The sequence below is a fragment of the Salmo trutta genome, chromosome 20 (assembly GCF_901001165.1).
Source record: "Salmo trutta chromosome 20, fSalTru1.1, whole genome shotgun sequence".
In the NCBI taxonomy this organism is placed as follows: Eukaryota; Metazoa; Chordata; class Actinopteri; order Salmoniformes; family Salmonidae; genus Salmo; species Salmo trutta.
The window spans coordinates 27,210,833-27,237,482 of NC_042976.1; the positions used below are offsets into that span (position 1 = coordinate 27,210,833).

Here is a 26,650-nt window from a genome sequence, read left to right on the forward strand (position 1 = left end):
CCAGCCAGAGCCTGGACTTGAACCCGATCGAACATCTCTGAAGAGTCCTGAAAGTAGCTGTGCAGCGATGCTCCCCATCCAACCTGACAGAGCTTGAGAGGATCTGCAGAGAAGAATGGGAGAAGCTCCCCAAATACAAGTGTGCCAAGCTTTTAGCATCATATCCAAGAACACTTGAAGCTATAATCACATCCAAAGGTGCTTCAACAAAGTACTGATTAAAGGTTCTTAATTCTAAAAGGTCTGAAATGTAATATTTCTTAAAAAAATATGGTTGCAAATTTTTTTGTAAAACCTGTTTTTGCTTTGTCATTATGGGGTATTGTGCGTAAATTGAAGGGAAAAAAACTATTTAATAAGGCTGTAACGTAACAAAATGTGGGAAAAAATGTAAGGGGTCTGATTACTTTCCGAATGCAGTGTCTGCAATCAGGATTGAACATAGAGAAAACAGCTTCTCTTGCTATATTTGAAGCTGATATAGTGCACAATGGATTGCATTGCAGAGATCTGTGTCCCAATTTCACTTTCCAAACTGCTGCAGATAGCCTCCGTCACTGGATCGCAGGGATCAGGGGACCACACTCTGTGGTCAGACCCCTGAAAATAGGGGTTTTTCCTGCTCTGACAGCAGTGTGTGTGTGTGCGCGTGTACGCGTCTCTGTGTGTATGTGTGTGTTTCCATTTGCAAGCATGTACATGTTTGTGTTATTATAATCAGCAGCTGGGTAGACAGTGGGACAGTTTTTGGCACACTGAATATGCAAGCTTAATGTACACTATTCTTAGACTTTAAAGAAAGATCTACTGTAATTCTCTGATCTATAAAACATAAAAACATACAATGTGCAATTATCTGTTATTTCAAGGCTTTTCCCAAATTGTGATTTAAAAGGTGTATCTCTCTTTTGCATCAAGATCAATATTTGATCACAGTTATCATGTCCATGTTTCAAGCTTGGCCAGGCTCTTATTGCTCTAACAAAAAACATCAGTTCTCCCAACGGTCACAATCTTAAAGCTCAGTCCAATATGTGGAAGCTCTCAAGATCCACTCAACCCACTCCCAGTGAGCTTACAGACCCCAAGGTCTCTCTTCCTGTGGTGCTCTTGGAGCTGTAGACCAGACAATCCTCCACAGTTTCCCCCGTTTTGGGCTGCTGCTCCTGGGTTTGTATGGCCAGCCTGGTGCCTTCTGAATGGATCCACTTGGAGTTTGATGTCTTCACTATTATTCTAAAATGTAGAAAATAGTAAAAATAAAGAAAAACCCTTGAATGAGTAGGTGTTCTAAAACTTTTGACCGGTAGTGTACCTGCTCCAGTTCTGTCTCTGGGTCTATAGACCCAGCCTGCTCCAATCTCCTCTAGGCAGGTCCTCTCTCCTGCTGTGTCTGAAAGTCCTGTCTGCTCCCTCCTCTCTTTCTCAGCCCCTCTCTCGTTCTCTGTCTGTCTGGTTCTACACGGCCAAGTCATCTGGTCGGACCCGGCTGCTGGTACCACTGGTTTTGCTGAAGCGGCGTTTGTCTTTCAGGTAGCTGGTGTGCAGCAGGGTTGGCGCGGAGCACCCGTTGGGCATCTCCCCTGGCATCTGGGTATAGCTCATTCTCAGGAATCCTCCCTCCCCTTCCAGGTCGTCATGGGAATGATGGCGCTCGGTGGCCATGTTGACGGAGTTCTGCTGGTGTGCCATCCTGTTGTTGAAGGGGTGAGAAGGCATGGAGGTCATGGGGTTCATGGGGGTCATCGTATCCGACGATGCCAGGCACTGGCTGAAGTCAGGGGGAGGGGTGCAGCCCAGGGAATTGTGATGGGGCGGGGTGTCGGGGTCCCTGGTGACGGCAATGGCCACAGCATTATGGGTGCGGTTCTTGAGGGCGGCATGGGTGCGCTTGCACTTCCTGATACGCCTGTAGGCCAGGTGGTAGAGCTCAACCACAGAGAGGAGCAGGGAGACACCAGACACCACCAGCATGAAGACGATGAACACGTTCTTCTCTGTGGGCCTGGACATGTAGCAGTTGACTGGGTTGGGGCAGGGCCAGGCCTTGCAATGGTACAGAGCCCTGAGGAAGACTCCATAGATCATGTATTGGACCACAATGAAGGTCACCTCCATCACTGTGCGGATCAGAATGCTCAGAATGTATGTGGATAACAGCGCTCCCCGCAGGCGAACCTGCCCTGACGCCTCCAGCACCTTCCCACAATCCCTCTGCTGGAGGTATGCCTTCTCCCCTGATACGCACCCCCCCTCTCCTCTCTCCTCCATCTCCTCCCTCTTCTCCTGCTCCCTCCTCCTTCGTTTCTCATCCCTCCGCACGATGTGCATGGCGTGGCCCATGTAGATCAGTGATGGCGTGGATACGAAGATGATCTGTAGGACCCAGTAGCGGATGTGTGCGATAGGAAACGCCTGGTCATAACAAACGTTGGTACAACCGGGCTGCTGGGTGTCGCACAGGAAGTCACTCTGCTCGTCTCCCCAGGAGGACTCTGCGGCCGTGCCCAGGACCAGGATCCTGAAGATGAAGAGGACGGTGAGCCACACCTTCCCCACTGACGTGGAATGTTCCTGAACCTCCTCCAGGAAGTTCCCCAGGAGACTCCAGTCCCCCATCACTACTGCTCACTGGTCACTGGCACACACCTGAGAGAGGAGAAGAGGGAGAGAGAAAGAAAGAGGGGCAGGGTGAGTGTAAAGGGAGAGAAAGAGATGGGTCAAGGAGGGAGGGAGAGAATGGAGAAGAGATAGTGAGTGAAGAAGAAAGAAAATAGGGAGAGAAAAGAAAGCAGATAAAATGACTAGTGTGTGTGAGTGGCATGGTATGCATGTATAAATAGCCTGTGATTGGCCTGGAGACTGGACACGACACAAATGCCTGAGAAGGAATCTTTTCCCACGACACACACAAACATACTGTATATTTAAGGACATTTCAAAATAAATAGTGAGGTTATTTCTGAGAAATTATATACAGTAGTTGGATGTTTGTGTTTCTATTCCTGACACTGACACATTATAACCAGACAGAAAGGGTGAGGGGCCATAGGGCAGGACAAGGCTAGGAGCTAGTGACCCCGAATGTTAGAAATGGATTGGAATTCTGTGCCCCTGACTTAACCCTACAATCTACAACATCTCCTCCATATTGTCCAGAGCACAGCAACGGTCATTGGTCACCATGTTTGTACCGGTTAATTGAAGCCTTTGATGTCACTCGCTCGTCTCTCCATTCCACTCCTCCTGTGATTTGTATCAGTGTGTGTGTGTGTGTGTGTGTGTGTGTGTGTGTGTGTGTGTGTGTGTGTGTGTGTGTGTGTGTGTGTGTGTGTGTGTGTGTGTGTGTGTGCCGATGCCCCCTGACCGCAGTATGAGTGAGACTTTGCGTGTATCTACTGTCCCTATAAGGCATCTCAGCAGACCGCTTTATGAGTGTCATGAACACCCCAATCATCGAAGTACGCACTAAGTGAACTGATTTTAATTTTTTAACTACAATTATGCAACAGGTGAAAATAAAGTACACACACACGCACACACACACACACACACACACACACACACACACACACACACACACACACACACACACACACACACACACACACACACACACACACACACACACACACCGTCCGGGTTTGGCCGGGGTAGGTTGTCATTGTAAATAAGAATTTGTTCTTAACTGACTTGCGTGCCTGCACCACGGGATTTTGGTTTAGTTTTTGAACGGTATGTGTTTTACCGTGGACACTTGTGTTCGCTAGATTCTGAGTTGAGGTTTCTCCTCTGTGTGAACTGTGTGTTCCCATTCCCTGTGGGTGGATGATACATTTCGTGTGGTTACCTTGTGCGTTTTGTGCCTGTGTTAAAATACATTTGATTCCCTGGAACCCTTCTGCTCTCCTGCTCCTGATTCCACACACATCCCCCTCTTGTAAGAGGTTGTTACAGAATCCCGCACCAATCAATCATGGAGTCAGCAGGAGCTGACGCGCCCTCCACGTCCATGGAGGAGCGCGTTCTACATCACACCACCGTCCTCCACCGTGACAGCCATGGATCAGGTGATGGCAACGATGGAGAGATGGGAGAGGGGTGGCCTGCCTACCCCTGCACCCACTGCGTACCACTCTACACCATCACCTGTGCCGGCACCATCCGGGCCCAGCGGTATTCGGCTCGCCCTCCCGAGGGAGTACGATGGGACGGCTGCCGGGTGCAAGGGTTTTCTGCTCCAGCTGGAGCTGTACCTGGCAACCGTTCACCCGACTCCTTCAGGAGAGGAGAGCGTGAGCGCCCTTGTCTCCTGCCTGTCCGGTAAAGTTCTGGAGTGGGCCAACGCGGTCTGGGAGGGACCAGACTCGGCGAGGGACGACTGCCCAGAGTTCACCCGCCGCTTCCGGGCCGTGTTCGACCATCCCCCAGAGGGTGAGCGTCTGTTCCATCTGCGGCAGGAGACAAGGAGCGCTCAAGATTTCGCGCTGGAGTTCCGGACCTTGGCCGTCGGCTCGGGGAACGACAGGGCCCTGATTGACCACTATAGGTGTAGCCTGCGTGAGGACGTCCGCAGGGAGCTAGCCTGCAGAGACGCTACCCTCATCCTGGACCAACTAGTGGAGATGTCCATCAGGTTTGATAACCTGCTGGCTACCCGCGGGCGTCCGGATAGGGTCCTGTTGTTTCCACCCCCCAGCACCTCTGCTCCAACCCCCATGGAGTTAGTAGGTGCTGCAGCGAGGGCGACCAGGCGCCGGATGTGGTCGGAGAGGGCACACTGCCGACCGGTGTTGGAGGGGCTCATCTGGGAATCGAGACGGCCGGCAGAGCACTGCTCGGATACCTCAGGTGAGTCAGCACCAGGCTCACCCAGAGCCCCCTGATGGTCACATGTATGTTTTAATTTCTTTCCCTGAGTTTTCTCCTCATTCCCAGCATAAGGCGCTAGTCGATTCAGGCGCAGCAGGGAATTTTATGGATCGGGGTTTCGCACATAGGTTAGGGATTCCCAAGGTTCCGCTGGACAAACCTTTTCAGGTGCACTCCCTAGATAGTCGACCATTAGGGTCAGGGGTGGTCAGGGAGTCCACGGCTCCACTGGACATGGTTACGCGGGGGGATCATGAGGAAAGAATTGTTTTTTTCCTCATTGATTCTCCTGCGTTTCCGGTGGTGCTGGGGATTCCCTGGTTGGCCTTTCACAATCCTACCATTACGTGGCAACAGAGGGCTCTAAAGGGGTGGTCAGAGGAGTGCTCAGGCAGGTGTGTGGGAGTTTCCATCGGTGCAAAGACGGTGGAGAGTCCAGACCAAGTCCCCACCGTGCACATTCCTCCCAAGTATGCCGATTTGGCTATCGCCTTCTGTAAGAAGATGGCGACCAAATTACCACCCCATTGACGAGGGGATGGTGTGATAAACCTCCAGGTAGACGCCGCACCCCCCAGGAGTCACGTGTATCCCCTGTCAAAGGAGGAGACGGTGGCTATGGAAACATATGTCTCTGAATCTCTGAGGCAGGGTACATTCGGCCCTCCATGTCACCCGCCTCCGCAAGTTTCTTTTTTGTGAAGAAGAAAGGAGGAGGGTTGCGTCCGTGCATTGACTATAGAGGTCTAAATTCGATTACGGTGGGGTACAGTTACCCACTACCTCTCATCGCTACGGCGACGGAGTCATTCCACGGAGCAGGCTTTTTCACAAAATTGGATCTCAGGAGCGCGTATAACTTGATGCGGATCGGGGCGGGAGATGAGTTGAAGACAGAATTTAGTACCACATCCGGCCATTATGAGTACCTCGTCATGCCGTATGGGTTGAAGAATGCTCCTGCTGTCTTCCAATCCTTTGTAGACGGGATTCTCAGGGACCTGCACGTGCAGGGTGTGGTGGCTTATATCGATGACATTCTGATATACTCCGCTACGCATGTGTCTCTGGTGCGCAAAGTGCTTGGGCGACAGTTGGAGCATGACCTGTATGTCAAGGCTGAGAAATACTTCAAACAGTCCGTCTCCTTCCTGGGGTATCGCATTTCCACATCAGGGGTGAAAATGGAGTGTGACCGCATTTCGGCCGTGCGTAATTGGCTGTAGGTTGTTACACTAGAGTTAGCCAAATGACAACCCTTAAGAGAGGTCCCTTTTGAGTGGCTTTCTTTAAGAAATCATATTGTTTGGGATTGCTTCCTCTGAGAATAAGAACAGGAAGACTGAGACCGCTCAGCCCTTTGCAACCTCTGCTCTGTTCCGATTCTCAGCGTAGCTAAGATTCCGTTCCCACCATGACAGCCTGTGTGTGAGTAACCAGACAGACTGACAGACTAATTACTGCTCCTGTGATGGGTCTGTACCCCCGTGCTCCTGCTTCTACCTCTCACCCCTCTTATCCTCCTCTGAGCAACCATGCCAACTCTGTTCGGGAACAGCAACAAAAAAAACTGTCAAATAAGATCAAGTATCCAATTCGCATAGCGCCCCAACAGATCCACAGATGACACAATCTCTATTGCAGTCCACACTGCCCTTTCCCACCTGGACAAAAGGAACACCTACATGAGAATGCTGTTCATTGACTACCGCTCAACTAAGGACCCTGTGACTGAATACCTCCCTCTGCAACCAGGCGGTGTCAGAGGAAGGCCCAGAAAATAGAATGTTCTCTCTGCTACCGCATGGCAAAAGGCTCTGGAACCAAAAGGCAATTTAACAGCTTCTACCCCCAAGTCATAAGATTGCTGATCAGTTAATCAGTTCATCAAATGGCTACCCAGACTATTTGCATTGACCCCCTTATTTTATTCTTATCTATTCTTATCTATTCTTATTTTTTGCACTGACTCTCTTGCACAGGCTCAGTGTACACTCACTGACTAACCACACACTGACACTCCAACACACACACAAGCATATTGATGCTACACACACAAACACACATACATTCACATTCCACACATTCTTGTCGTGATGTGTGTTTGTCCTATATATATATAATTATTTTTTTTAAATTATTATTATTATTTTTTAAATATTTTCTTTTATATATATATATATTAATCCCAGCCCTCATCCCTGCAGGAGGCCTTTTGCCTTTTGGTAGGCCATCATTGTAAATAAGAATTTGTTCTCAACTGACTTGCCTAGTGAAATAAAGGTAAAATAAAATAAAATAAAATTAAATTCCTTCACACTCTTCACACATGCTGCTGCTACTCTCTGTTTATTATCTATGCATAGTCACTTTACCCCTACCTTCATGTACATACGACCTCAATATCCTTGACTAACCAGCAATGGTGTAAAGTACTTAAGTAAAAATACTTTAAACTAGTAGTTAAGTAGTTTTTTGGGGTATCTGTAATTTACTTTACTATTTATATTTTTGACAACTTTTTATTTTACTTCACTACATTCCTAAAGAAAATAATATACTTTTTACTCCTTACATTTTTCCTGCCACCCAAAAGTACTCGTTACATTTTAAATGCTTAGCAGGACAGGGAAATGGTCCAATTCACACACTTATCAAGAGAACATCCCTGGTCATCCCTACTGCCTCTGATCTGGCGGACTCACTAAACACAAATGCTTTGTTTGTAAATAATGTCTCAGTGCTGGAGTGTGCCCCTGGCTTTCCGTAAGTAAATGAAAAACAAGAAAATGGTGCTGTCTGGTTTGCTTAATATAAGGAATTTGAAATTATATATACTTTTACTAAGTATATTTTAGCGATTACATTTACTTTTGATACTTAAGTACATTTAAAACCAAACACTTTTAGATTTTTACTCAAGTAGTATTTTACTGGGTGACTTTCACTTTTACTTGAGTCATTTTATTTTATAGTATCTTTACTTTTACTCAAGTGTGACAATTGGATACTTTTTCCACCACTGCTAACCCGTACCCCTGCACATTGACTGTACCGGTTCCCCTTGCAAATATCCTCATTATTGTTATTTTTATTGTGTTATTACTTTTCCTTTAGTTAACTTTTTTAAAACACTGCATTGTTAGTTAAGGGCTCGTAAGTAAGCATTTCACTGTAAGGTCTACACCTGTTGTATTCGGCGCATGTGACTAATACAATTAGATTTGATTTGAAGTCTGAGAAATAAACAGTCAGAAATATCAAGAGTGACTTAAGGGTGCGGGTCTAAAGCGATCAGAAAGTTAACAGTAAACTAGAACAGCATGTGTGATACACTGTGTGACAGCACAATGAAAGGCTACAGAGCAACAATATATGTGGTGAAAACAACAGACTTACTAGAAGGCTCAAGACACAGAATGACGGACTTTAACAAAAGATGACCTCACCACTTTGAGCAAAGTTCATCTGAACATACTATAACTTGTGTTGACTAACTAAACACAACACTACTGTATGTAAACGTCTGGCCTCATATTGATACTAATATTGCAATGTTGGCCAGCCAGGCTACACAGCCAATAGGTTGTTGTAAACAGGTGAGGAAACCCTTTTGTCAGACCCGTCTGGTAGGAAAACGGCTGTTTTAACTCCTACCTCCTGCCATTGTGAAGGCCAGGCTCTCACTCCCTTCCTCTAGTCTAGGCTAGCTCCTCCTCAGTTCTTTGTGGCTCGCTGTAAACACATTATCTGATCTCTACCCAAAGCTTTGATGACAGTTGGATGTAGAAAGGCATGTTCTGGCTGTGATTTTTTTTTAAAGGACCCCGTGGCACTATAAAAATCCATGTAATATGGTCTAACAATGACTTATCTCTGAACTCAATTAATGAAATCACTTTGCAAGAAATTATAGAGCATGGAATTTAAGAGCTCCTTGTTGGGAAGAGGCCTAATTTTAAATTGATGAAAAAGAAAGGAAAATTAGGAAGGGTGGAGGTGAAGAGGAGTTGTTAACAAAAAGTGGTTGGCTAAAAGCGAAAATATTTGGTTCAAATACAAAGGGGAGGGATATGTTAAATAACAAACAGTCTTGCGTATGTGTCATTACTTCAACAGAAAAAGTTTAGAGAGAATGTCCAGTAATTTGTGCACTTAACTACTTGGTACAGTAGCTGCCCATCTTTGCCGTCACATTTGAGATTGTTCTATTCCACTCCTGGGTGCCCAGTAATAAATAGGAATTTACTGTAATACACTGTACCCACTGTACACCGTCATAGCTGTCATATTGGTTTATAATATCTGTCTGAGTAATGGACACTTTGGCAATGAGGTATCTAACACTGCACACACTGGGCATAGCATACCACTCAGATATGTCTCTGACATTGATCAGAGCACAGGGGACGTTACAGAAGGAAGCACCTGTGGTAAGGACTACTCAACGTTGGCCTGATTGGAATCCATGCTACAGGTCTGCCACCGCATTTAACCACAGTAAGGTGACTGGGAACATGGACTAGTACAAACAGACCAGCTATGACCTCCATAAGTCAATCAAAGAGGAAAAAAGATGTTACAGGGACAAAGTGGAGTCGCAGTTCAATGGCTCAGACACGAGACAGATGTGTCAGGGACTACAGATAATCATGGATTATAAATGGAAAATCAGCCCCAATCTCTGTAGCCAATGTGAGTAGAACACTTTAACCCTCGCAAAGCTGCTGGCCCGGACTGCAACCCAAGCCGCATCCTCAGTGCATGCGCAGACCCGCTGGCTGGAGTGTTTACGGACATATTGAATATCTCCCTATCCCAGCCTTCTGTCACCACTATCACCTCATAGCACTTACTTCTGTCATCATGAAGTGCTTTGAGAGGCTAGTTAAGGATCATATCACCTCCACCTTAGCCAACATCCTAGACCAACTGTAATTTGCATACAGCCCCAATAGATCCACGGATGACACAGTCGCCATCGCACTGCACACTGTCCTATCCCATCTGGAAAAGAGGAATACCTACACTACATGGCCAAAAGTATGTGCTCGTCAAACATCTCATTCCAAAATCACAGGCATTAATATGGTGTTCTATGCTGTAGCGTTAAGCTTTCTGGAACTAAGGGGCCTAGCTTCACTGGAACTAAGGGGCCTAGCCCAAACCATGAAAAACAGCCCCAGACCATTATTCCTCCTCCGCCAAACTTTACAGTTGGCACCATGCATTCGGGCAGGTAGCGTTCTCCTGGCATTCGCCAAACCCAGATTCGTCTGTCGGACTGCCAGATGGTGAAGCTTGATTCATCACTCCAGAGAACGCGCTTCCACTGCTCCAGAGTCCAATGGCGGTGAGCTTTACACTACCCCAAAGGACACTTGGCATTGCGCATGGTGTGGCTGTTCGGAAATGGAAACCGATTTCATTAAGCTCCTGACGAACAGTTCTTGTGCTGCTGTTGCTTCCAAAGGCAATTTGGAATTTGGTAGTGAGTGTTTCAACCGAGGACACAACTTTTACGAGCTACACGCTTTAGCACTCACTGGTCCCATTCTGTAATCTTGTGTGGCCTACCACTTCACGGCTGAGCCGTGAATATTTCCTAAACATTTCCACTTCACAATAACAGCACTTACAGGGGCAGCACTAGCAGGGCAGACATGTGATGAATTGACTTGATAGAAAGGTGGCATTCTATGACGGTGCTACGTTAAAAGTCACTGAGCTCTTCGGTACGGGCCATTCGACTGACACTGTTTGTCTATGGAGATTGCATGGCTGTGTGCTCAATGTTATACGTCTGTCAGCAATGGGTGTGGCTGAAATAGCCAAATCCACAAATTTGAAGGCATGTCCATATACTTTTGGCCATGTAGCGCATGTAAGAATGCTGTTCATAGACTACAGCTCAGCCTTAAACACCATAGTACCCTCCAAGCTCATCATTAAGCTCGGGGCCCTAGGTCTGAACCCCGCCCTGTAAAACTGTGTCCTGAATTTCCTGACAGGCCGCCCCCCAGGTGGTGATCCACAAGACAGGTCCCGACAGGGCTGTGTGCCCAGTCCCCTCATGTACTCCCTGTTCACCCACTGTGTGGCCATGCACATCTCCAACTCAATCATCAAGTTTGCAGACGACATGACAGCGGTAGGCCTGAATACCAACAACGACGAGGTTTAGAGCCCTGGCGGAGTAGTGCCAGGAAAATAACCTCTCGCTCAACATAAAAATAACAAAGGAGCTGATCGTGGATTACGTAGAGGAGACTGAAGAGGGAGCATGCCCCATCCACATCAACAAGGCTGCAGTGTAGAGGGTCAAAAGCTTCAAGTTCCTTGGCGTGCATATCCCTGAGGACCTGAAATGGTCCCATCACACACACACCGGGATGAGGAAGGCACAACAACGCCTCTTCAACTTCAAGCGGCCAAAGAAATTCGGCATGCCCCTAAGACCCTCACGAACTTCACCAAATGCCACATTGAGAGCATTCTGTCGGGCTGCATCACCGCCTGGTACAGCAACTGCACCGCCTTGAACAGCATGGCTCTCCAGAGGGCACACTGCCTGCCTTCCAGAACATTTACAGCACTCAATGTCAAAGGAAGGCCTAGAAGATCATTAAGAACCTCAGCCACCCAAGCCACAGTGTTTCCTCTTCTACCATCTAGCAGATAGAGACAGTACAGAGCTGGGACTGAGAGACTGAGAAACCGCTTCTATCACAAGGCCATCAGACTGTTGAACAGCCATCACTTGCCCGGTACTCAGCCCTGCACCTTGAGACTAATGCCCCATGTACAGTATATAGAGTCATTGAACTCTGGTCACCTCATATTCTGTTTTATATACTGTTGTTTAGTAACTGTAACTGGGATTGTTATGTCTTGATTCTATTTTTGGTTATTGGTGTATTTGTATTGTATTTCCTGACATTCTACTGTACTGTTGGAGCTAGTAAGATCAGTGTTCACTGCACCTGCCATAACACCTGCAAATCTGTGTAAGTGACCAATAAACTTAGATTTGATTTGAGAGAGGATAAGCTAATGAAACCATAGGCTGCATTGGCATAGCGAGAGTCTGGGGTCTGTATTGTAGTCTATAGAGATAGTTATTGTTAACAAAAAGAGAGTGAGAGTAGCCTGTATGTTTAAAGATGGGGTTTGAGGTTGGACAGTAGGCCTACACACTTTGCATTTGTAACGGTTGTCCAAAGGAGTAGACCAAGGTGCAGCGTGGTAAGTGTTCATCTTGATATTTATTTTTTCTCAGAACACTTAAACAAAATAATAAACAATGGTAAACGACCATCACGTCTTGCAGGCTGACCGAGCAGTACAAAAATAAGATCCCACAACTCAAGGAGGGAAAAAGGGCTGCCTAAGTATGGTTCCCAATCAGAGACAACGATAGGCAGCTGCCTCTGATTGGAAACCATACCTGGCCAAAACATAGAAATATAAAATACAGAATGCCCACCCCACACCCTGACCTAACAAAATAGAGAAATAAACCGTCTCTCTCAGGTCAGGGCGTGACAGCATTAAGTGAGGTTGGACTACATTTAGTGAACATACTGTAAACACAGGGCTAGAGAGGTTTGGAAAAGTGGGTGTGATGCCTGAACTCATACCATAGGGGCCTTTAGTGGAGTAGCCTATAGATAGAGAATGGATCAGGAACCCAGAACATCAGCAAATAACAAGAAGAACACACCGAGTGATATGGACAACCTGTCGTTCAGTGTAGTAGTATTTACAGTAGTCTTTACATACATGGACATTGACTGGACCTGGGCTGGAGAGCAACCAGGCTATAGTCCATAGAGATGACATGACTAGCAAACTGCATCAATAATGTGTGGTGGTAACTGATGTCCTAATTAAGAGCAGGTACAGACCCAGTAGCAGCAGCAGCAGGTTTGAAAAAACCACCAGAATGGATGCAGTGTTTTCTCTCAAAGCAAGCCAGGGAAGGAAGCAACACAACAACAATAAATCCTGTCCGATGCCTCTACCCTCCTCTCCTTTTCTCTGCCTGGGCTCAAAGCATTGCCTTAGAGGGCAGTTAGTGATTTTACAGCTGGAGATCAACCACTGCATTCATGGGACTGATCTCTACAACTTATAGCTGTCTTGTAAAACACTGACTGTAGGACTTTTTTCTGCCTTAAACAGTGCCATTTAACAAGTGATGACTCATTTGAAAAACCAAACCCACAACCTCAGAGCATTGAAGACTGGATAAAGGATGAACTATCTACAAGGAGCTCCCGCAAGAGTAGTATCATAACTGGACAATCTACCTTACTGAACTATATGAGACTACATATCTATGTAGAACTAACTATCCTGAGTTTCCATATAAAATGATTGCCTCACACTGAAAAGACTGAGAGAAGTCACTTGCTCCAAAACATCAACCCCTCTATCCCCTATTCTTTCCAACCCCTTCCCATCACAAACCCCTCTGCCACCTCCCTCACCATAATCCCATCCACAATTTCTCCTTCCTCTCCATGTATCCACCAGACAGGAACAACAGGGGCAGGGTTGATTTACACATTGTCCCTTTACTGCTCTCATCACTAGTCTGATCCATAGACATTAAAACCAGTAGATAGTGATAGCACTGACGTCATCGACATATTCCTAGGGAAACTCCTGATGGCGCATGAAGCCACAAGTATTTGAATTTGAAGCACGCCATATTGCTGAATGGCACCAAAACATTTTTTTGCTGAAGATCATGGTGAAAGTGGCCGTAACTAGCAAAGGTCGATGTAAACGTTTTCATCCTGCCTGAGATAGTCAACCCAGTCTACCGGTCGTGATTGGTCTGTGTCAGCACGTGGTCCTGTGCGATGACAAGTGTGCGCTCCGAGAGCGAAACGAGATGGGTGGGGCTAAAGCTTAAGAGGGTATGAACGATGCTGAATGGGTGTAGACAAAGAAGAGCTCTTCAGTAGGTACCAAAACATTCAAAGGCCATTTTCTCAAAAGTGAGTTTACAAGTTGATCAACTTTAAAAGCAGAATTACTTTCCCATGGTTCCTCAAATGCAGTGTATGATATATAATTTTGTAGCTCTGAGTCTTTACCTTTATCCAATGTAAAAAATACAATTTCAAGTTTTGCTACATAAGACCAAATCCAGGTTGTGAGTCACAAATGTAGTAGTCAGAATGGATCACTATTTAATGAAATATCTCAATTCGTAGCGATCTTTAAAATAATTCACTGTGGGGATCGTGCTTGATCATAATAAACACATTTTAAAGGCCAAAACAGTCATAAATATTATAATTTTTTGGGGCTGTTCTGTTCGTCGTAATTTACATAGGCTTTCTAGAGTAGACCAGTAGCCAACCAGCTGAGCTCCACGCTCCAGAGTGGACACTGGGGGCCTGGAATGATCAGTGACGCACACCCTCTCTGTCCCCATAGAAGACAACAATATATAAAATACTATGCCTTCAGATAGTATTCATACCCCTTGACTTTTTCCCCATGTTGTTGTGTTACAGCCTGAATAAAACAAAATGTGTCACTGGCCTACACACAATAGCCCATCATGTCAAAGTGAAATAATGTTTTAGAATTTTTTACTAATTAATAAAAAATGAAAAGCTGAAATGTCTTGAGTAAAGAAGAATTCAACCCCTTTGTTACGGCAAGCCTAAATAAGTTTAGGAGTAAAAGTTATCTTAACCTTTTTACTGCTGTGGGCTAAATCACACAGTGTTTATTGGTAGTCTTAAACAAATCTACTTTGAAACAAAAGTATACACCTAACACACATGGTTATGGGCTTAAGAAAAAGAAGACACCTGTACCATGTCAGATATAGAGTTGGAAAGTATTACATTTTGAGTTTGAGTCCCAATATTACACTTTCTACACATCGCAGAACACTGAAATATAACAAACCGTTTGACATAGAAACACCGGATTTCTGCCGTAAAAAAATTATAATGTTGATTAATTATGAAATTATATATAAAAAAAATAATAGCATTCCACCCATGATGCCACTAGAGGGCGATTTGGTCATTTGACTGCAGGAAAGGTCACATATTAAGTTGCATGGACTCACTCTGTGTGCAAAAATCATTTTTAACATTCTCTTTGAAAGAAAACCTCATCTCTGTACCCCACAATTATTTGAAAGGTCCCTCAGTCGAGCAGTGAATTTAAAACACAGATTCAACCACAAAGACCAGGGAGGTTTCCAAACTTTCGCAAAGAAGGACATCTATTGATAGACGGGTAAAAAAATGAACAGACATTGAATATCCCTTTGAGTCAGTACAAAAATACAGACGTCCTTCCTAACTCAGTTGCCAGAGAGGAAGGAATCCTCTCAGGGATTTCATCATGAGGCCAATTGTGACTTTAAAACAGTTACAGAATGTAATGACTGTGATAGGAGAAAACTGAAGTTGGCTGAACAACATTGTAGTTACTCCACAATACTAACGTAATTGACAGAGGGAAAATAAGGATGCCTGCACATAAAAAATTACAAAAAAATGTGGCAAAGCAATTAACTTTTTTTCCTGAGTGCAAAATGTTATGTTTGGGGCAAATCCAATAAAACACATTACTGAGAACCACTCTCCATATTTTCAAGCATAGTGGTGGCTAACTCATGTTATGGGTATGCTTGTAATCATTAAGAACTGGGGAATTTTTCAGGATTAAAAAGAAATGGAATGGAGCTAAGCACAGGCAAAATCCTAGAGGAAAACATGATTCAGTCTGCTTTCCACCAGACACTGGGAGATGAATTCACCTTTCAGCAGGACAATAACCTAAAGCACAAGAACAAATATATACTAGAGATGCTTATTAAGACCACATTGAGTGGCCTAGTTATAGTTGTTTTGACTTAAATCAGTTTGAAAATCTATGGCAAGACTTGGAAATGGCTGTCTAGCAATGATCAACAACCAACTTAACAGAGATAGAAGAATTAAAAATATAATGTGCAAACATTGTACAATCCAGGTGTGCAAAGCTCTTCGAGACTTAACCAGAAAGACTCACAGCTGTAATCGCTGCCAAAGGTGATTATAAAATGCATTGACTCAGGGGAGTAAATGAGATGTAACTGATGTTAATGAGATATTTCTGTATTTCATTTTCATGAAATTTGCTAAAATTTCTAAAAACGTTTTTTCTTTGCAATTATGGCATATTGTGTGTAGATGGTTGAGAGAAAAAAATATACTTAAAACATTTTGAATTCAGGCTGTAACAGAACAAAGGGAGGAATAATTCAAGGGGTATGAATATACAGTGCATTGTGGAAGTATTCAGACCACTTCACTTTTTCCACAATTTGTTACATTACAGCATAATTCTAAAATGTATATATACATAAAACAAATAATTCTCATCATTCTACACACAATTCCCCATACTGATAAAGCGAAAACCGTAGATGTTTTTTTTTGCAAATGTATTCTAAATAAAAAACTGTATATTAGTATATTAGTATTCAGACGCTTTGCTATGAGACTCGAAATTGAGCTCATGTGCATTCTGTTTCCATTGATCATCCTTGAGATGTTTCTACAACTTGATTGGAGACCACCCTTGGTAAATTCAATTGATTGGACATGATTTGGAAAGGCACACACCTGTTTATATAAGGTCCCACAGTTGACAGTGCATGTCAGAGCAAAAACCAAGCCATGAGGTTGAAGGAATTGTCCGTAGAACTCCAAGACAGGAATGTGTCGAGGCACAGATCTGGGGAAGGGTACCAAAACACTTCTGCAGCATTGAAGATCCCCAACAACAGAGCTCTCCATCATTCTTAAATGGAAGAAGTTTGGAACCACCGAGACTCTTCCTAGAGCTGGCCGTCCAGCCAAACTGAGCAATCGGGGAGAAGGGCCTTGGTCAGGGAGGTGCCCAAGAACCCGATGGTAACTCTGACAAAGCTCCAGAGTTCTTCTGTGAAGAAGGACAACCATCTTTGCAGCACTCCACCAATCAGGCCTTTATGGTAGAGCGGCCAGACGAAAGCCAATCCTCAGAAAAAGGTACATGACAGCCCACTTGGAGTTTGCCAAAAGCCACCTAAAGGACTTTCAAACCATGAGAAACAAGATTCTCTGGCCTGATGAAAACAAGATTGAACTCTTTGGCCTGAATGCCAAGCGTCACGTCTGGAGGAAATCAGGCACAAGAACTAGACAAGTCAGGACAAGTCTCTGAATGTCCTTGAGTGGCCCAGCCAGAGACCGGACTTGAACCAATTCAAACATCTCTGGAGAGACCTGAAAATAGCTGTGGGGTGACACTCCCCATCCAACTGGACAGCGCTTGAGAGGATCTGCAGAGAAGAATGGGAGAAACTCCCCAAATACAGGTGTGCTAAGTTTGTAGCATCATACCCAAGAATACTCAAGGCTGTAATCACTACTAAAAGTGCTTAAACAAAGTACATAGTAAAGGGTCTGAATACTTCTGTAAATGTGATATTTCAGATAACTTTTTTTATACATTTGTCATTATGGGATATAGTGTGTAGATTGATAAGGATTTTTTTAAATCCATTTTAGAATAAGGCTGTAACGTAACAAAATGTGGAAAAAGTTTGGACACACCTACTCATTCAAGGGTTTTTCTTAGTTTGACTATTTTGTACATTGTAGAAGAGTAGTGAAGACATCAAAACTATGAAATAACACAAATGGAATCATGTAGTAACCAAAAAAGTGTAAACAAATCAAAATATATTTTAGATTTTTCAACATAGCCACCCTTTGCCTTGATGACAGCTTTGCATTCTCTCAACCAGCTTCCTGAGGTAGTCACCTGGAATGGTTTTAGAACAGGCTTGAAGGAGTTCCCACATATCCTGAGTGCTTGTTGGCTGCTTTTCCTTCACCCTGCGGTCCAACTCATCCCAAACAAGCTCAATTGGGTTGAGGTCGGGTGATTGTGGAGGCCAGGTCATCTGATGCAGCACTCCATCACTCTCCTTCTTTTTCAAATAGCCCCTACACAGCCTGGATGTGTGACACACTTAACAATTGATGTTGAGATATGTCTGTTACTTGAACTCTGTGAAGCATTAATTTGGGATGCAATCTGATGTGCAGTTAACTCTAATGATCTTATCCCCTGCAGCAGAGATAACTCTGGGTCTTCCATTCCTGTGGCAGTCCTCATGAGAGCCAGTTTCATCATAGCGTTTCATGGTTTTTGTGACTGCACTAGTTCAAAGTTCTTGAAATGTTCCCGATTGACTGACATTCATGTCTTAAAGTAATGATGGACTGTCGTTTGTCTTTGCTTATTTGAGCTGTTCTTGCCATAATATGGACTTGGTCTTTTACCAAATAGGGCTATCTTCTGTATACCACCCCTACCTTGTCACAACACAGCTGATTGGCTCAAACACATTAAGAAGTAAATCAATTCCACAAATTAACTTTTAAGAGGGCACACCTGTTAATTGAAATGCATTCCAGGTGGCTACCTCATGAAGCTGGTTGAGAGAATGCCAAGAGTGTGCAAAGCTTTCATTTAGGAAAAGGGTGGTTACTTTGAAGAATCTCAAATTTCAAATATATTTTGATTTGTTTAACACTTTTTTAGTTACTACATGATTCCATTTGTGTTATTTCGTACTTTTGATATCTTCACTATTATTCTACAATGTAGAAAATAGTAAAAATAAAGAAAAACCCTTGAATGAGTAGGTGTGTCCAAACTTTTGACTGGTACTGTATATGACTATGACTTTATTAGTTTAATCAGGTAATATTAATTACAGAGAATTGATTTGATAAAATAGTATGTCATATATAATTTCATCCATAGTAAAGACACGACACAGGAGAGTAGCGTTAAGTGTTTGTCACGAAATTAAAATGGCGGAAAATCCATCAAGGCCGACCTTATGGGTCCCTGAGGCAAATCTGTTCCTTGTGAGGAGAGGGACCTATGTACTGAATTTCATGATTTTAGGTCAAATGGGGTGAGGCGCGTGACCTTTCAAAGTTAGCATTTTCAATCTATTGTTATAGCCCCACCATCTGGCCAATCTATGAAAGTTTTTAATGCCAGATCTCTGTGGCAAGACGCATCATTCACCCAAGTTTCCTCAAAATTGGGCCAGTGCTGTCTGAGATATCGTGTGTGACTAACGTACAAACGAACATACTAACTTACTAACAGACGGAGACAAATCCACAGTCCCCTCCCTGATTTCATTGTGGGGGAGAACAAAATATCCTCTTCAATAACAATGCATATACTGTACAGTGACAGCTTAGTAAAAGTGGCACAACTTCAGAGACATTTTAAGAAAACATAAAATCACCCTCCCACCTCTCTCTATGAAGTCCCAACACACTGCTTGGTGTACCATTGGAGAACAAAGAGGTTGGGTAAGGATGCGACCCCCACCCTGACATAAGGCAGGTGCTTAAAGGGGGGTCCGAAACGGTACTAGATGGGTGTACCTAATAAACTGTATATGTGTATATGAGGCATCAACTGTTTGAGGTCTGAATGGCCATCCTCTCTAAACACATTGACTATTAACCGACTTAGTTTAGCCATGGAGGGGCAGGGGTGGGGTGGGGACAGACCCCCCTGGGTGAGTTGGGGGGAGACAGTGGGAGACGGGGGGAAAAATACTTCCTAAATCGCAGAGTGGGTTAGTCACCTGCCACACGACTGCTACTTATAGAGCAGCGAGCCACCAGCAAACCCTGAGGACTGGCGAGCCATATATCAGTCACCGTCTCACCCCACCAAACGCCACGCAGCTAGCCAGATCATCTGCTACCTTACATGGAGGTCTGCCTTTTCATCTGCCACTAACTGTACACAGACCCACTGCCCTGTTATGAGCTATTGTTTTAACTGCACAGTGTTACACTGGGTCGCTCAGCCCAGACACCAGCCTGTTGCCGGAGGGGAAGACTATTGATGTTTGATTATCAATTATAGTACCTGCATTAAAGTTTTGTTTTAAAAGAAAATGTTCATTGCAGGTATTGTACATGATTCTAGTTTGATTCTAAAGTTCAGTTGCTATATGCTTTGCCTTCGGGAAGTACATTTATATTTACTGTGTTTCTTAGGATTATCAAATTGGATTTAATCTTTTCATGAGGTAGAGAGTGAGGACATAACCAGTAGCATGCAAAACAGAGACCAGGTGTGTCTTGATGTTTCCTGCAGTTATCTCTTCACTTTTCAGCAGTTCTTCTAATAAACAGGGGTGTGTCAAACCATGGAATGTTTGTGCAATAGGGTAGCATCAGTGTTACAACAGTGTTTCTTATCAATAGTATCTTTATTTCTAGCTGCACCGCAATGTATGCTCACTATCAGGAAGTACCCCTGGCTGTCCTGGGGTCCTGACCTGAAGGAGTCCCCTATTGATTTCGTTAGTCACTCTCACTCAAATATCATTAACATAAGTTATGGCAAAATGTGTAGAACTGCAGGAAATAAACTTTAAAACATACATTTTTCTCTCCTCCATCAAAAGGGGGGCAACTAAACATTTTTGCCCTCTTGGTGGGTGGGGCTCCCCAACCAAATCTCAATTATGGCCCCTAAAAGGCTACATCCAGCCATGGTCATGAGACTATGCATCTTTCGGTAAACAAAGAGATGGAAAAAGGTACACATCTGTCATCTCATTTAATGTCGAGTTGGTGAAAGTCTTGTATTTGTTAATGATCCTGTTTTTGATACTTCATGTAAGCAATCTTATGTCAAGCCATCCAATCTGATGCCTTGTCATTGTCTTGTAAATTATTGTAGATTTAAAATGGTGTTGTAGCTATATGAATAACCTTCATGAAAGAAACATTTGTTAATATAAGGACATTTACTGCTCTAAGAGACCCATGTCATCTTAGACAGTGGAACAGTGGAGTCATTTGTTAAAATATATTTGTCTCTGGAGCTGCTGGCTGGCTGGATGAGTCAGTGTTGAGAGAAAGAGTGAGACTAACACACACCAGGACCCCTATAAATCGGCCCTACACTCTTCTCTGTGACAGATACCTCACTGCTATGGACCAGCGCCCTGTCAATGCTCTGTCTCAACTAGTAAAAGGCAGAGACACTGGGTATGATGCTTTATTGGACCAGCAACTATATAGTATGAATACAAGAGACAGATGTTAATAGGATACCTCTATAAAACCCTCATACACACTCACTGAGTGACAGATGTGTGAGTCCTGTTAGCCTTGAGTGCACCTATGAAAATGGTCCATTTCCCCAAGTTTCCTGATCTACTCTGAAGTGTCCTTCCTATGTTTGTGTGTCCCATCGATGGTGATGTGGTGGTAAATTACCTTTTCGTGCTACAGATGGTGATGGCTGTCAGTACTGAGGAAGAGGGTCCTAGCTGCTTCCCAAAGGGTCTTCACCTCAGAGACTGATGGAATGGTGGATTGGACCGGGCCGTAGAGGAGTGGTGACCTGATGGGATAAGTGGAGATGGGACCGGGCCGTAGAGGAGTGATGACCTGGTGGGATGATTGGAGATGGGACCGGGCCGTAGAGGAGTGATGACCTGGTGGGATGAGTGGAGATGGGACCGGGCCGTAGAGGAGTGATGACCTGGTGGGATGATTGGAGATAGGACCGGGCCGTAGAGGAGTGGTGACCTGGTGGGATGAGTGGAGATAGGACCGGGCCGTAGAGGAGTGATGACCTGGTGGGATGAGTGGAGATGGGACCGGGCCGTAGAGGAGTGGTGAACTGGTGGGATGAGTGGAGATGGGACCGGGCCGTAGAGGAGTGATGACCTGGTGGGATGAGTGGAGATGGGCTGGGTCGGAGGACAGAGGTTGGTGGAGATCAGTGATCCTGAGTCGTACCTCTTGCAGACACACCGTCAGATATAATCAACAGGAGCTGGGTAGATCAGAGAAGAATATGATTTCTGTAGAGTGGAGTAGGATCTCTGTAGAGTAGAGTGGAGTAGTGCTGGAGCTCTGTGCTGTCCCAGGGTGGGAATGCTGGCTTGTGCAAGGGGCACGGGAAGAAAAGCAGGGGCATCATGAGAGAGGGTTTCCTCTCTGCCCTCCTCCCTGCCTCTCTGTCATCCGCAGTCTCCTCCCTCCCTCCCTCCCTCCTCTGTCCCCTCCCTCCCCCGTCTTCTTATGGTACATCCCTCTCACAGATTCCCTGGTAGGCTCCCTGGCACTTTATTTTGGTGGGAAGAATTCCTTAGCATCGGGAAGGGAAGTGGAATTGTGTTCAGGGATCAATAGGAATTCCGTTCTGACAAAGCTTTCAGAGGCATTACTTAGTCTTTGTTGTGTGTTTTACTCAGTCTTTGTTCTGTGTTTTTTTGTTTTACTACCGTCAACAGTATATTGTCTTTAAAGTGGTAGTCAGCATAAGCAACAGTCTGACATTGCAACACATACTTTCCCAGCTTACTATGTAACAACCGTGATTTTTTTAGTGGTGAAATGTGTAGGTAACATGATTAATTATGTCACGGAATATACCTAATAGAATCACTCTACCGGGAGAGAAATATCAGATTTCATATGAATGCAAGTAGTCATGAAGCGTAAGCCTTGACTGTTTTACATTGCTCAGTAAGTTTTGTGGAAAATGTTAAGTAAAGCAACGTTTTAAGTATGTTATTCGCAGTAAATAATGTCACTGTTATATGTGAAACAGGTTTAATCTTTTATAATAAGTTTACAATAAAAATATAGATTTTATGCAAATGTAATAGGTTACAAACAAAAAAATTATTCATGATGATCAGGGTTCAATAAGCATCTGAATTAGACAGAATCGGGTACCCCACCCTCGTTCAACTACTATGTAATGATAAAGTCAGGGATAATACAAGTTTATCTGGCATACTGTATAATAAAGCATGCCCCACAGATGCCAAAAACAATCTACCCCTTCCACTCTGTGCTGAGAATACCTGTTTTGGTCATGTCTTCTCTTCTTTTCTCTCCCTCCTCCCTTACTCTCAAACACGGTCCTGCTCTGAAGTCAGGAGACAGAGTTTGGGATGCCAGCCGATACTCCTCTACACCCTCCTACTCCTGTTTCTCCTTCTCTCTCCTTTTGTCCTGTACACAGAGCCAGTGTCTGGCCTGGCTGGTTTCACTGTTCTAGATGTATGGGCCTGCAGCTATATGATGACATTATATAGTGTCAATCCTTTAGGTTGTGATTCCTACTTGATGCAGGGCAGCCTGTTGAAACGACTGTAATTACAGTAAGTGGTGAGGGCACACACACACACATAGACACACACACGTGAATACAAACATACACGCATGCACGCATACACACACATGTGAACACAAGCATACACGCGTACACACACAGAAAGACAGATACACAGACACTATGACAATGCTAATTTAGTGGCAGGGGCACCTCTGTCAAATGTGACATTGCTTTCCATCACCTTGTGGGAACTCTGTTTCCATCTATAATGAGAGGGGTGAGAGGAGAGATGGAAAAAGACCTTTCCCCCCAAACACACACATGGAAACATACTCCCTACAGTATGTGTTGTCTGTGCTGGTCCTAGATCAGCCAGATCTCCAGTGGTGTTACTCTGCGGCTTACTCTAGATCTGAAGAGTGATGTAGGGCCATCTAAAAGAGCCCGTTCTCCCTGTAACAAGTCTGTCTTTGATGGTGGACTGTGGAGAATGCCTGTGCATGTATATATACATCTGGGAAACGAGTTAATGATGCAGATATCATGCTGTGCGCCTTGAGGCTGAATCAATCAATAATACTCTTAAAGGAAATGTTTAAGGAAAGAAAATATGTTAATAATTCCTAATCACTCTCTTTTCGTTCTATGGGGTATTCAACCCCTTTTCACCTCTTAGTGTTTATCATCACCAGGCAGGATTATGGTGAGAGCAGAGTTTGTTTAGTCAAACAGCATCAAGTGATCTGGAACAGAGAGGTGACGCTCTCCAACTTAACTTAATCTCAACATTTACAACAGAGCAGCAGTGCCAGGGTGGGGGCTGTGTGTGGGGAGGAGCGTGTGGGGGTGGGCACTCTGCTGGATCGTATTAACATAACCATGTAACCCCCCCCCCCCCCCCACTGGTGACTTGACACGATTTCAGCCCTGCTGCTCCTGTGTCCGAGGGAAACCAGGCTTGACCCCAGTCTCCCCCCCAACACACCTTCCCACACCACTGTAGCTGTAGGCCTGGGTTGCCTGGGTTACACCACTGTGGAACATTTAACAAAAGTTCAGTTCAACACACAAAAATAGCACAACTGATCTGACATTGGCTTTTAAGGGACAAAAACAGTGATATGTTGTGATATACAATGATACTATCACCAAACCTTACGTGTGTGTGTGTGTGTGTGTGTGCATACATGTTCGCACATAGGTGAGATATGTGCTCTAAGTATGTGCTGAGTGATTTGCCAGGGCAGTATGCATTCTTCTTACATACTAAACCACATACAGTAAGTGATCCGAGTAGGCCTCCTGATAAACCAGTGTTGTTCTAATGTAGCCCTCTCTCGGTCATTCGACAGGCAAACCCAGAGATGTTGCTCCCATTCCTGCATGGGCCCTGTTGATTCCATGAGCCAGCAAGGTGGGAAAATATCATGTTCTGCCCTCAGAGCAAGGCAGTTAACCCTGAACAACACCTGCTCCCTGGGTGCCGATGATGTGGACGTTGATTAACCTCCTCCCTTCACCTCCCTCCTATAGCCGCCTCCTAAGGACTGGAGACTGTCATTACATCCTGTGTACGTGTGTGTGTTTTCCTTTCAGCCTCTCAATGATCATTTATGTGCGTTCTAGGCTTTGTCCATTTTGAGAATTCTGAGAGGGATTACTTCCATTCGTTGTTACGTAAAGGGGAAAAAAACATGATATTGATAACCTACAGTTATAGGACAATCGACAAAAAGGTTATACTAATATATTACAATTAGCCTATTTCTTAGGAATGTCTCTTTCATCAGTTATTGATGGGAAATGTACTGGGACATAAGCTGGGCCATTGTTATTCAAATTAAGATTTTATCAATGTTTATATTCAAAATGTTCCATGAGTTTTCTGACTTTTTCCTTTAGTAGACCTAACATAACTGACTGGTCTTTTCTTCAAATCAAAACAAGCAGAAATGTAAATTGGTCCCTGTTAGTTCCTACACCATGAGAACAAGGCAATCAAGACTGGGAGAAAGCTAGAGGAAATTTGGGCTTTAAAGCTATGTTTGTCTCCAGTCGAGCTTGAACTGAGCAGTAGAGTAGGAGAGAGCTAACAAATGCAGGAAGAGATGTATCTACAAGGCTCCCTTGCCAAAGAGTTGTCAGATACGAGGACAGATATGCAACGAGTGCGTGTGGACTGAAATGGCTCCTTTTGTGATTGAAGGCAGAAAAGGGTGTGGATTGTGTGTGTGTGCTATACGTCCATGAAAACAAACTATATGAATGAGGAGGGCATCGCTCATCAACTTGGCCAGTGAATATGGGTAAAATAAATCTATTTGAATTCAATCCCTTTTTGACAGCATCCCTTTTGATTTTAACGAAACCTTCCATACATATTTGCTCATTGTAGAAATGCTCAGAAAGTGACTTTTTGGATCTGAATGCCAAACCATTCAAGAGATAAAGGTGACCCAATTTGCATACCCCACCATACCATGAGACATACATGTCTTCATCACTGGAAAAGATCAACGGTTGAGATTGATATCATTCAAAATCTTACAAACAGGGTTGTCAAACTATTTTATAATTTCTGGGAAAAAAATGACATTTAACCTTTAACGTCAATAATCTAAGAAGGTGTAAACTCTGGTGTTTTTATTTAAATATTCTCATACGTTGTAGCTGTTTTACAGCATGTAATGTTTTTGTGTTGTGCCCATGATCATTTGAAACACAACATTCTGTTAAATACAGGGTGGGTGTGCTGTTTTGGCTGATAAACAAATACAATTTATGTTCAAATTTTGAAATGGTACCACAAAGATGGTTGGAGGTCCACACATCAGAATGTTGACTTGAGTGGCAATATCTATTGTTTTAAATTATACTGTAAATCTTCCATAGGAAACCTATTGAAATGATAGAAATATAGATAATAGAATAGATATGACCATTTCGGTTGACATTTAACAGTAGGTGGACTGGTGGTTATCTTTGTGGTAGTAATTAGGAGTTAACATTTCAATACAATTTAAATGTCAATGGTGTACCAGCTAAATTGCAGTGGTCTGAAGGTTTAGGTCCATTTTACTTATATGATTGAAGTGGAACCCACCCTATATTCAAGAGCATATTGTGTCTCAACCAAATGGCTGGCACAACACAAAAACCTTAAATGATGTGAAATAGTGTGTAAGCTACAACAACGAATAGATTAGATTGATTATTTGATTTAGTCACATTGATGATGTAGTTGCGGTGTACAGTGAAATACTTAAGCCCCGAGCTCTAACAGTGCATGTGTGAATGAAACCAAAAAATGGAGGTGGGGCAGGAGGGGGACAGGGGAACAGGGAGCTGACAAGTGGTGGCTATTCAGCAGCCTGATGTCTGGGGGTAGAAGCTATTGGCCAGTCTGTTAGTTTTACCCATGATGCTCCTGTCCTGCCCGTGACTGAGTAATGGAAGCGGAGAGAACAGGCCGTGGCTCAGGGGTGAGGTCCTTAACGAAATTTGGCGTTTGAGAAACATGGATAAACTTCTAATTCTGTAGTGAGAGAGAGCGCTAGTTGCAAAAGGG

General features: G+C 44.1%; 1 protein-coding gene across 1 annotated transcript; it reads right to left on the reverse strand.

The window, feature by feature from the left end:
• Nucleotides 1-871: 871 nt before the first annotated feature.
• On the reverse strand, nt 872-21,926 carry LOC115155809 (gap junction alpha-5 protein-like). The gene is made up of 2 exons (XM_029702773.1): nt 21,225-21,926; nt 872-2,649 (listed from the first exon to the last, which is right to left on the reverse strand). Exon 2 carries the CDS (start codon nt 2,617-2,619, stop codon nt 1,459-1,461), a length of 1,161 nt encoding a protein of 386 aa, XP_029558633.1. The 5' UTR covers nt 2,620-2,649; nt 21,225-21,926; the 3' UTR covers nt 872-1,458.
• Nucleotides 21,927-26,650: the final 4,724 nt, after the last annotated feature.

Coding starts and splice junctions, on each gene's coding strand:
- LOC115155809 (XM_029702773.1), bottom strand. CDS start 2,619: ATGGGGGACTGGAGTCTCCTGGGGAACTTCCTGGAGGAGGTTCAGGAA.